At 37.7% G+C, this 13,160-nt stretch overlaps 1 protein-coding gene across 1 annotated transcript; it reads left to right on the forward strand.

Annotated features, from left to right (window-relative positions):
* The first annotated feature begins 2,500 nt into the window (after positions 1 to 2,500).
* On the forward strand, positions 2,501 to 5,325 carry slc30a1b (solute carrier family 30 member 1b). The gene is made up of 2 exons (XM_052153725.1): positions 2,501 to 3,083; positions 3,969 to 5,325. Exons 1-2 carry the CDS (start codon positions 2,501 to 2,503, stop codon positions 4,817 to 4,819), a joined length of 1,434 nt encoding a protein of 477 aa, XP_052009685.1. The 3' UTR covers positions 4,820 to 5,325.
* The last annotated feature ends 7,835 nt before the right edge of the window (positions 5,326 to 13,160 follow it).

A 13,160-nucleotide genomic window follows, 5' to 3' on the forward strand; every position in this document is an offset into this window, starting at 1 on the left:
TGACTCGCCTCAATCTGGGTGGTGGAGAATGGATCTTTGTTACCTCTGTGTCTGAGACAATCAATCTGTGCATCTTATCACGTGGCTGTGCGTTACAGCAGAGACGTAGCGCATGTGGAGGCTCACGCTATTCAACGCAGCATCCTTGCACAACTCACCACAAGCCACACCAAGAGTGAACCACATTATAGCGACCACTAGGAGGTTACCCCATGTGACTCTACCCTCCCTAGCAACTAGGCCAATTTGGTTGCATAGGAGACCTGGCTGGAGTCACTCCCTGGAGTCGAACTCACAACTCCAGGGATGGTAGTCAGTGTGTTTACTCGCTGAGCTACCCAGGCCCCCGCCATAAATTCGTTTAACACCACCAATATTTTTAAAGCCGCTAACGCATATATGTCAATCGCGCAAATGGCGCTAATGTCACATGCATTACCGTTCAGGAAAACAGATGGTGGGAGACATTATGCTTAGACCTGCGCCAAGCTATTTATCAATGAAGCAAAGCAGTAGAACATGCCCGCAAAGTACACATAAAGCTCGTAACGTTGTAAAATCATTGCAGCGCCATTTGAACACCAGCATTGCACTGTTGAGGTGCGGTGCGAGTGAGAGGCAAAAGTTGTGAGACGTGGTGCGAGCAAGATGTGATCATCTGTGTTCCACGACTGCTACCGGATCCTTAAATAACATATAACATGTGAGTAAGGGCAGCCGGTGGAGTTTCTGGTGTACCCTGGGGAGTTGGTACGAAATATGTGTTTAGGGAGCGCCGGTACTGATTAGTCTAACAGAAACCCTGCTGCTGTCTCCAAGGTTCTGTCACAGTGTCGCGGTTTGATAGTGCACTACTAGCCAATGCAGAAGTTGGAGACATTGCTGGAACCCTGCAGGTAATCTACACTCACCGGTTACAATTGTGACCAGGGTCTAAAATAAGTTTTAGATGCATTTTGCACAGAGTTGTCAATTGTAAATGACAGTGCAGAGTTTTTAGCATGTCTGTCAAAACATCATAAAAAGAAGCAAATAAATCCTATCTCTTATTAAATAAAATATCTCTTCAGAAGACATGGATTTAACCACTGGAGTCTTATGGATAACTTGTATGCTGTTTATGTGATTTTTGGAGCTTCAAAGGTCTGGTATTTTTCTAGATATTTTTCTAAAAATCTTTGTTCCTGTTCTGCAGAAGAAATAAAGTCATACGCATCTGAGGGTGAGCAAATGATGAGAGAATTATCATTGAAATTGCATATCACCCTGCAGCTCAAGACTGATTGACCACAGAAGCTAAGCAGATTTGAGTCTGGGCAGTACCTGAATGGGAAAACTAAGGTTGCTGCAGGATGAGGTGTTAATGAGGCCAGCAGGTGGTGCTCTCCCCTTGGTCTGAGTGGATCATAACGCCCCAGTATAGTGAAAGGGACATTATACTGAAAAAAAGGCACTGTCCTCAAGATTCTCACTCTCTGTGGTCATTACAAATCCCAGGGCACTTCTTGTGAAGATTAGGGGTGTAACCAAAGTGTGTCCTGGTCATACACCCCCCCCCCCCACCAACCAACCCTTTTCAATGGCCTCCTTATAATCCCCATCCATTAATTGGCTCTTTCACTCTACTCTCTCCTCTTGTCTCCACCAGCAGCTGGTGTGTAGTAAGCGCACTGGCATACTATGGCTGCCGTTGCATCATCCGGGTGGATGCTGCACGCTGGTGGTGGTTAAGAAGAGTCCCCTGTTCATTATGTAAAGTTCTTTGAGTGTACAACTAGTACTAAAGTACTATTTTGGCAACTGTTTAAAACAGTTTGCAGTGATTGGATATTTAATCTTATAGAACTATGACACTCCAACCTTATCTGGCACAATTGACCTCACTGCCAACTTTAGCTGAAATCACCATCAATTATGTGAGGATAGTCTGTTTTATTAACGCTCTTTAGAGTTTACTTTGGAGTCATTTTCATTCATTTGCATACAATGTCATAGGCACGTGCATTGATGTCTACACAATGCCATTACAACTTTGTTTGAATGGCTTTTTATTTCCTCACACTGGCCATGTGACTCCAGAGTCTTGCAAAGTGATTCCGCCAATGGGGACACAAGGGAGTGCGTTTCCCCCCTGACTCAGACTGTGTGGAGTAGTTTACCGGTCCGGGTGCAAAAGCCTTGCACTCCGCCAGAGTTGCAGTTGGAGGTCCACTGGTGTCTTTTTATTCCATTGTCACTTTATGGCAGCTGATGTCACGCGCCGGTGTTTTTCTTTGAAGTTGAACGAATATTTCGTGCGTCGCGCAACTTACACGAACTGCATGAATTCGAGAGTTGCTAAATGCGACAGCGTACACGCGTTTTTGCTTCTCCAGAATAATCTAATGTTTAACGGCGTAGACATCTAAATACTCATCTTTACGAAATGTGAATTACTTTAAATTCACAAAAAAAAAAAAACCATTTCCCGTAACGCATTAATTTGTGAGGACGAAATAATATGGGTTTGGGACATAATCGGACACGGCTGCTGTGCATGCTGTCTCTAACTCTTGGATTTTGTATCGTTGAAGTTGTGGTTAGCAGAATAACGGCGTCTCTCTCAATGTTGTCTGACTCTTTTCATATGCTGTCGGATGTAATTGCCTTGGCGGTTGCGCTGATCGCCGTGAGCTTTGCGCAGTCAACTCGATCCACAAGTAAAAACACTTACGGATGGATCCGCGCAGAAGTGATGGGAGCTTTAGTTAACGCTGTGTTTTTGACGGCCCTCTGCTTCACTATTTTACTAGAAGCCATTGAGCGCTACACTTTACCACACGAGATCGAGAATCCACGCGTGGTCATCTGGGTTGGCATTGCTGGTCTCCTGGTGAACCTGCTTGGTCTTTTCCTGTTCCATGGACACGCAGGGTTTGGTGGGCATGGGCACTCTCATGGGGGGCACTCACATGGTGGTGGACACTCTCATGTTCACAAGAGGAAGCGCAGAGATTATGAAAAATCAAAGGCACATGAAGAGGTGTACAATCTCATGATAAACAGCATCATTTCACAAGATCAACCTGCTGAATCTACATCAGGTAGGCTGTTTGACAAAAAGAAAAGAAAATAAATAAAGCCTATTTTTTATATTTATGCATGTCATTTTCATAACAAACATCCATCAAATGTATTGGTGTAATGTTTAACTAAATTAAATGAATACAACTTAAAAAAAAAAAAAAAAAAAGGTTATTTTACTTGATTAAAGATTATAAAAAACATAAAAAATTATTTTGGGAATTAATAGTGAATCATAATTTGTCTAGTTATACTTAAATTATAAAATTATGATTTTCAGGCCTGGTAAAGTCATGGAAATTAATAAAAATCTTAAAAGATCATGGAAATTATCAATAAAGTTTCCCATTGCTCAAACTTTAAAATGGCATTTTCCTGGCCTAGGAATGCCTTGAAAATTAAAAAATCAGAAAAGTCATGGAAATTAATAATAAAAGATCATGAAAATTATCAATAGTGAGTCTTTATGCTGAAGCTTTCGAATTGATTTCCACACCTGCAGTCATAGAAATTCATAAAATTTTAAAAGGTCATGGAAATTAGCAATAGTGAATCTTCATTTTTCTATTTATGCTCAAACATAAAAATTATGATTTCCAGGCCTGGGAAAAATAATTCAACTTAATGCAGTCTTAAAAGGTAATGAAAATGAATTATAGGTGCATAGTTTTGCTCAGATTTAAAACATTAGAAACTAGAAATGGCCCCTTCTGAGTTCAATTTCTATATAATGATTTTGAAAAATCTTTATCCACTGCAGGAAAAGTCATGAAATGTAACTAATTATTATTACTAGCGTCTTACTTTTTTGCACATGATATAATTGAAAATGTAATTTCAATTTAAGTTTAAATAATTGGACATGTTATATATATATATTCTTTTTTTTCTTCTCTGCTTTACAGACAACATAGATTTCAGAATCACTGCCAATGGCTCTTTGGAGGATCTGGATCAAAGTTCGGAGTCAGCCTCCCAGTTGAACATGCGTGGGGTGTTCCTGCACGTGTTGGGTGATGCATTAGGTTCCGTCGTTGTGGTATTCAATGCTTTGATTTTTACTTTTGTGTGGACGCCTTGCCACAGCGACGGTATCTGCTTCAATCCCTGCCGTAGCAGCCACTTCACCAAACACCAGCATGTTAATACCACCGTCCTGAGCATTTCCAAACTATCCTCCAACAGGGACCCCAGAACTGTCTCTGTAGCTGGGCCGTGCTGGGTGCTTTACCTGGACCCAACACTATGTGTAATAATGGTGTTGATTTTACTCTACACAACTTTCCCTCTTCTGAAGGAGTCGGCTCTCATCCTCCTGCAAACAGTACCAAAACAGATTGATATGCACAAACTGAATGGTAAGCTAAGGAGTCTGGATGGTGTTCTTGCTGTCCATGATCTGCACATCTGGCAATTGGCTGGGAGTCGCATTATTGCCACTGTTCACATCAAATGTGCAGATCCATCCTCATACATGGACATAGCAAAACGCATTAAAGACTTCTTCCATGATCAGGGCATCCATGCTACTACTGTTCAACCAGAGTTTTCTTCTATTACTGAAGAATCTTGTGACTCCCGCTGTGAGCTTTCTTGTCGGAGTCAGTGCGGCCCTAAGCTTTGTTGTGATCCGACCAAAAGAACTAAGCCAGAGTTGCCCTCGAGTAAAGAAAAGTCCCACAGGCATGTTGTAGGATGGGGTGATCAGAAGAAATTGGAGGATACTGTCCACACGGAGATGGAATCAACAGTTTAGGTCAACTATGACATTATCCGTAGTACTGCATGTGTTGCAGAGGACCGCTTACTCAGTGTTGATATTCTCAATTGCAGGAATTGTGTCAAATTAGGGCAATTGTCTGGACTTCATCAAATCTGCTTATTGTGGAATTATGTTTTAGAGAGTGTGTGTTGTTATGTCCAAAAGCATTAGATTCTATGCTATGTTCTGTATTTTAACCTGTACAATGAAACTGCAATGCATAATTTTATCCATGTTGTGTACTGTTGTTTTTTATCGCTAAGTAGATAGATACAGTATTTATTAATTGCAAATAAAGTCTGAGATTTATGAGATTAAGAAATAGATTGATGCAAATGATATTAGGAGCAGATACTTATTTCTCAAAAGTTATAATGCAAGAATATATCATTTCATATTTGTATTTGTGTTTTTAAATACATATATGAAGCACTTTGGCCAAACAATACAGGCATTCAATACACTACTTGTTCACCTGTGAGATAAATTATTTATTATTTTCCAATAAAATAGAAATGTTCTTAGATATTAATCTGTCCATTGTTTATCTGTTTAATGAAGTCTTGTTTTTAAATTAAACCAATAAAGTATATAATGCTATCTATATATTTATAGTGCAGTATTTCTGCTTTTAGTGATGCTATTTCATTTATTATGATCATTCAATTTATTATCAGCATTGCAAAACCACTAAAAGGCACATCAAGAATTTTGCTATACTGATGCAAAAGTTGTACAGTATTATGGATACATGATTTTTCATGCTCTAGAAGGAAGCCAATATTATGTTCCTAGATTGATGAGTAATGCATACTGTTTGTTAATATTCATGGTGTTATAGGCATAGTTAAACCAAAAATTACAATTCTCACAACGTACTCCCCCCTGTTTCTCATTGACACTTATCATATCACTTCTGAAAGCATGCTACAGGAGTTGTATGAATTACTTTTATGCTGCATTTATGTCCTTTTATGAGTTTTAAATTTATGGCCACCATTCACTTGCAGTGGACCAACAATGGACCGACAATGCTGAGATATTCTTCTAAAAATCTTATTTTGTGTTCAGCAGAAGAAAGAAAGTCATACACATCTGGGATGGCATGAGGGTGAATAAATGATGAAGGAATTTTCACTTTGAATTTTTTTATTATAAATCTCCACTTCACTTTCCCATTCTTCTTTTGTTTTTGGCATTTTGCCTCCTTTGTGCACATTGCCACATAATGGGTAGTAACTAGGGAGGAGAATTTATGATAAAAATTTACTTGTATGTTGATTTGTTTTTCACTGACACATCAAATCGCTTCTGAATACATGGAATTAACCGCTGGAGTTTAAAGAATGACTTGTATGCTGCCGTTATGTCCTTTTTGGAGCTTCAAAGTTCTGGTCACCATTCACTTGCATTGTATGTACCAATAAAGCTGAAGTATTCTTCTAAAAACCTTCAATTGTGTTCTGCAGATGAAAGAAAGTCGTACACATCTGGGATGGCATGAGGATGAGTAAATGAGAGAATTTTCACTTTTGGGTGAACTATCCCTTTAAATGTTAAATGGAGCAATTGGTGGCGTTCTCTCATGCAAAATGACAGCTTGCTCCTTGCACAGCTGAACAAACACATCATGTCTTGAACTGACCTTGGAACCGACTGTACTCCCATGTATGAGCACAAACACTGACTGTGATAAGTGTTTAACGACTGGTTTGAATTCTTTAAATGGATTTCCACTCTATTCTCCTTGTGGAGGATCAGGGGATGGTTGTTGTGAAACAACAGTATTGGGATAAGGGGAGAACAAGTGCGTTTTAGCTAAATGGGGGCAGTGTGATGCAATCAGTAAAGCAGTGTATTGTGCCCTGTTTCAAAACAATAGAGAATGGTCATTATTCAGTCTTTGCACAGTCTTCAAATCAATTCTCTAGTTAAGAGACCTGAAGTGATATCTACTACTGTTACAATTAATAATTGATTTAAAATGATGATGCAATCACTATCTTCAGTTAGCAATTCTTTTTTTGCTACTTTAAGCAGGTTTGGTGTGAAATTTAAAGGAATATTTCTGGACCAGAACAAGTAAAGCTCTATCAACAGCATTTGTGGCATAAAGTTGATGTTACGACAAAAGTAACATCGACTTGTCCCTACTTTTCTTTAAAAAAAAAAAAGTTGCAGTGGGCACTTACTTAGAAGTGAATGAAAAGCAGTTACATTAATTCGTCTGATACATTTGTGTATTATTTGGTCTGTAAAATTGTCTTTTTACAGTCGTTTTAGTGTTTTTGGCATTATGTCATCATGGCAACAGAAAACATCAGCAAGCATTTTTGTCACTAAAATCATGTGAACACAAATATTGTTTACTTCTTGTGGCTATACTTTTGAAACAGTGAGTATTTGAATGTTTAAGGATTGGCCCCATTCACTTCCATTGTAAGTCCCTCACTGTAAACCAGATTTTTTTTTAAAGTTGGGACAAGGACAAGTCAAAATTTAATGGGAAGTATGATTGAGGGGCTCAGGATTTATCTGTATTTATCTATGGTCCTGACAGAGTTTATCGTGTCACAATTGTCCCGATTTCATGAGGAACTCTCTGTCAAAGTATAATCTGTAAAATGAGATAACACAAATGAACAAAATAAACAGAAAAAAATAATTTTTGCCAGAACCTGGTATACAATTACACACTTAAATAATTTTATTATTTTGCTTTAAATATCTTTTGCATGTTTAAATACTTAATTTAATAATGTATGAGTGCCAAAGGGATTTGATTTATTATGTACAATCAATGGAATCTTTCTAATTAATTTCAAGGAACTTCACCATGGCTGAGGTCGCATATGCATACTACCATACCACTCGTGCTATTTCTGCCATATACACAGATGGCAGAAGCAGTAAGAGTAGTTTGGGTAGTACTACGTCATTGCGAACACAGCACATGAGCTACAGCATCTATGCGCTTCATTTTTCAGTAATTGTTGTATATTTTTGCCATCTTGTGGATGCACATCACACTGCAGCTTTTCAAATAGTTTTCAAAAATTTTATTTTCTCAGTTGATTGATTTGCACTTGATTGCACCATTTGCACTTGTTCATAAAAGTTGCAAACTGCAATGTAATATATCAAGAATTTGCATGCAGATGGTTATATTGAGTTATATTTATTTATATAGATTATGGGATACTCATGAAGACCCAATTGGTTCCAAAGCAAAAGTCAGTAAAGAATGAGCAAATAAATAAACATCGTCAATGTCACAAATTTGCATACATCTGAAAACCATTTTACGTCATAACATTTCTTTGTTTACTTTTTATGTTTAATTTGTCGTTTAACTTAACAAAACAAAAAAATCCAATTTTTTCCATCTGTTCTACTATTTTTTTAACCTAAAGCGTAATGTAATAGTTTTCCATAATAGTCTTATTCAGATAGTAGCGATGTTTTTGATCAGCGGGTCCCTACTCCAGCAGCAGTGAGTGGACTGAAATAATGGTCTCCTCCTGCCTGCTGTCATTACACACATTGACCTCCAAACATGGCCGATATACAAGCCTTGGGCTCTCTCCCCAGACTCTCAATCAAGAGATATACTATACGGCTCCCCTTAAACTGCTCCACTTCGCTATTTAACTTAGCTTGGACACTCGGAAAAATAAACCCCTTTGAGAGCCATCTCGGTGTTACTTTCATTTGGTAGCTTAGCTCGATTGCGAAGTATTGTATTGATTCCTTTGCGACTGTCTTGAAATTACACGCGCGCGCACTTTGCATTTTAGGAACATTTTGGCGCGTGGCATGAAATGCGCGTGCTTATAAATGTTTATTTCAGTCTTAGCTAACTGGGTTTTGACATGCTGGTCCTATTAAATGAAATAGCTAACTCTACCAATTAACTATTTATGATATAGAAGAGAGATAACAATGAATCAGTTGAGTTATAAATGAATAAAGTGATCCCCTATGATATAGAAGAGAGATAACTATGAATCAGTTGAGTTATAAATGAATAAAGTGATCCCAAAAGTTACTCAAAGAGGTCCTTAGAGGACAAAAACGTCATTATATATTAATATATTTCCCACTTTCAATTAGTAAATTTTTTTTTAACCAACATCAGTCCTGACCATAACCACACACACACACACACACACACACACACACACACACACACACACACACACACACACACACACACGAAACACAAAACACACTCTGACATCCTTACCAACACACCCACACAATTATTTTAGAGGCATCATTTATTCAACAGAGAACAGGAAAAAAGCATGTATTTGCTCCATAGGCTTAATATGAGAAAAAATGGTGCCATCTGGTAGAAAATATTAAACATTTAAATGCTTAAGCCAGGGCTCTGGAATGAAAGCATAATATCATAGAATTCATGATTTTATGCTTTAATGGTACTGGGATCAAATATTGCAGTTTTAATGGTTTCAATGGGGACAATTTTGTCCATTAAGGTCCTGAGTGTAACTATTATGTGTACACAGTTTATTATAGATGTATTATACAAAATTCCCGCCAAAATACACACCTTTGGCAAAATATATGCCGTTGGCATTAACACATGAAAAAGACAAAAATGTTCTAAAGGTTGCACAAGGGTTAATATGTGCTAGCTGCATTGCTGTTGCCACTGTCGTTGAAAACAGGATTAATGGTGTTTAGTTTGGAGATTACAACTATAAAGGCTATGTAATAATACAGCTACATCTAGAATGTGTCCTGTTAAATCATGTCTAATATATTCAGTTTTGTTTCCAGAGAGGATTTGCATTCATTTTAAAAGTGTTCACATCATCTGTGGATGTTGTATATGTATGCCATTATCATTGTGTTAGTAGCATAGGGCAATGGGAATCTAGGTTAAAGTTCACCTGTGACTGTATTGTGAGTCGTGTCCTCTATAGCTGTGGCTCTCAACTGCTTTGGGACCAGAGTTTACAATGTACATCAAAATGAAACGTGACCACTAAATGTAGCCTAGGAGGCATTTTCTATAGCATAATTTTGTATAAATGCATGTATCAAGTGACATTATCACAGCAAGTTTGTTGATGAGCCTGTTTATTTATATCAGCCCATTATATTTATATCCTGTTTGAAAAATAAATGATCAAATTGATTAATAACTTATCACCTGAATAACACAATGTGTTTCATTTTAAAGACTTTACAATGCATACAGGCAATGTAACCAACTCTTACCAGGTGCTTTTTAATTTGCTGACAAATTAGAAGTATTCAGTTTCCATAACTTATGAAATATGATTATTTACTCTACTGGATCTTTGTTCAGTCCTTGTCTATCGTTGAATGTTGTTCAGCCTGGTATGCTGTCCCTGCCCAAGTTCTCTGTTTTATGTTTATTCCCCCATTGAGGGTTTTCCTTTGTGTTTATTCGGTTGACTTCTGTAATAAAGTTAAGCTGCATCTGGATCCGCATCTCCTCGTCTGCCTTCGCGGCTCATTCGTTACAGAACGATAGACAAGGACTGAACAAAGAACCAGGGTATAAATACATGAACATGGGACAAAGGGGCCAATGAACAAACAGAACTCAAAACAAGATAACAAGGTGATAGACAGAAACCAATGGTAAATTAACGAGGGCAGGTGAAAACAATGAACGGAGAACACGAACGCTAACAGGGAGACTGTGGAGCTACAAAAGGGACAAAAGTGAAAACTAAGGAATTACAAAAGTGACAAAAATGGTAAACAAAGGGCAACGGTGAAACAAGACAAGGTATATGTAACAGGTATGCAGCAGAATATCTGATTATCAACATTTTGTTTACAGATAATCACCCATTAATAACAGATGTTTAGATTAAATGAGAAATTTAGTAATATACAAATGATATAATTCACAAATAATAAAGCATCAAGACATGACAACATATAAACCTCTAAGAATTATAAACTATTTTTTAATCAGTTGCCAAGAAACAAAATAGCCTAACTGCTTCAAGTTTCCTACACTGTAAATGCAGCAAATCTCATGTCCGGAAATGTTTTTTTTTTTTTTTTTTAACATAACAAAGTTGATAAATAATTTATTAGATTAAAAACATTAGATTGAGAGTGGGTTTTGCCCTCTGTACAAAAAACCTGAGTTCATATTGTTTTATGTTTTTGTATATGCAATCGCCTGTCAGTATAGAATTGCCACAAAGAATAAGAAGACGGTGTTGGGCACCCCTGATGTCATGCTCGGTCTTTTGCCTGGAGCCGGAGGAACGCAGAGACTGCCCAAAATGGTTCATAGTATGCCAAAGACACAAGCTAAGTACTTATTTTCATGATTGGTTCTTCACATCTCAGTGTTTATACACCCCATCTTTTTATGTAGGTTGGCCTTCCCATTGCCTTTGATATGATGCTAACAGGAAGGAACATCCGTGCAGATAAAAGCCAAGAAAATGGGACTGGTTCACCAGGTGGTGGACACTCTTAGTAAAACAACTTATACAGCTGTATAGTAATTGTGTGTATGTGTATATATACACTTAACGGACCACTTTATTTGGTACACCTGAAAACATACTTAAACTGGCCATTCTCCTTTGACCTCTCTCATCAACAAGGCATTTCCGTCCGCAGAACTGCTGCTCACTGGATTTTTTGTGTGTTTTTGGAAATTCTGTGAAAAATGGAGAGACTGTTGTGCGTGAAAATTCAGGCGATCAGCAGCTCATTGACATTCTTTGGTTTCTGTGCTGCCACTGCTTCCTTGAAATCCCAATTAAGAATTTTAATGGGATTTTTTTTACACTTGGATGTATCCTTGGTGTTATTGTTTTGCTGGAAATTCCAGTGATCACCGCTGTTCAATTTACACACAGAAAGCATCACATTTTTGCCAAAATGGCCTGATACCCGAAATAATCCATGGGGCCACATGCCATGTCTCATTTCGAAGGCTGCATGCTAGGTAGGACGCATCCTTTGAAGGCTGCAGTATACTGAGCGTGGCCTTCGAAGGATAAACGGAATGTGACATGGTTGCTATGACAGCACGCCACTCTTTAACAAGCGTGCGCGCTTTGAGTGAGAAGCGAGCCAAGTCCCTCTGGAAGGGAATATATGAGGTAGATTTTAGGAGAGTTATAATGATGTAAAGAGCAAAGAAAATAGATTTTACAGGTGTACTTTTAGTCTAATAGTTTATATATTAATATAATTATACAGATTAAATACGCTGCACCATCTACTGAGGTACTTCAACTTGGGAGTCAATGCAAAAGAATTGTGGGTTGTGAGTGCCTGTGCAGGATACACTCAATGCAGGATGTGACATTCTTGCATCACCTTGCCTTTCTTACTCCAGAGGTACTGCTGATTCATGGGTATAAAACACATTTTCAGTTTAGTATCATACATCCATAAAACCTTCTTCCAGGACTACACAGGTTTTTCCAAATTCATGTCAACATTTAACTTGGTGAAGTTTTGGTTGCATCCACACCCAAGAAGGTTGCTATTGTACCATATTTAAAAAAATGTATGAATGGTGCTGCCATATTGGAAATTGAAGTGCCTTGGAAATGTACTTTTAGCCATGACCTTTCTTGTGTAATGAAATAATCTCCTCTATTATCTTTTTTGACAGCTTATTTTGAATGGCATTTTTTTTGTATAGAAATACATTTTTGCTTTCGACACTTAACTTACATGTTTAAACTTAAATAAGTGCCATTTTAGAGTGATGGCTTAATTTTGTTTAAAAACAATTACTTGTGTAGCCTTACATATTTAAGAAACAGCTACATGCTATAGTGGTTGAATAATTATGCCATGGCTGTATTTGTTAAAAATCCTGCGTTTTGGAATTATTAGGTTATATATTCACAATATGACTTCAAATATGTCACTCAACTTATATAGATGTATAAAAATTCTGGGTCATCACAAAAGATTACCCATGTAAATCCTTACTGGGAAAATTGCAATTGTATAGACATACATACACTGTATATACAGTATACTATATATCGGTAAGAACATTGATCTGATCTTAATTAAAAACCCAGGACCTGGACTGAAGAGTCCCAAGGAGAGGACCATTGACTACTTGGAGGAAGTAGCTGTGGACATTGCCAGAGGAATCGCTAACAGAAGATCCCACTTACCAAAGAGAAGGGCACAATGCAGAGCAGTGGGGATTTCTTTAAGACTGCAAGGGAAGCTCAGCTTCCCCTATAATGTCAAAAAAATAATGGTCAAATATGTACTATTGTGTAAACAATTTATTGACTAAAATGCGTTAGAACACGTTCATCTCAATGAC

The sequence above is a fragment of the Xyrauchen texanus genome, chromosome 22, assembly GCF_025860055.1.
Source record: "Xyrauchen texanus isolate HMW12.3.18 chromosome 22, RBS_HiC_50CHRs, whole genome shotgun sequence".
Lineage (NCBI taxonomy): Eukaryota > Metazoa > Chordata > Actinopteri > Cypriniformes > Catostomidae > Xyrauchen > Xyrauchen texanus.

Excerpts from the sequence above, each read along its gene's own strand:
- slc30a1b (XM_052153725.1), top strand. The coding sequence starts at position 2,501 with ATGGGTTTGGGACATAATCGGACACGGCTGCTGTGCATGCTGTCTCTA. Across the intron at positions 3,084-3,968 it reads ACCTGCTGAATCTACATCAG|ACAACATAGATTTCAGAATC; the intron begins GTAGGCTGTTTG and ends TCTGCTTTACAG.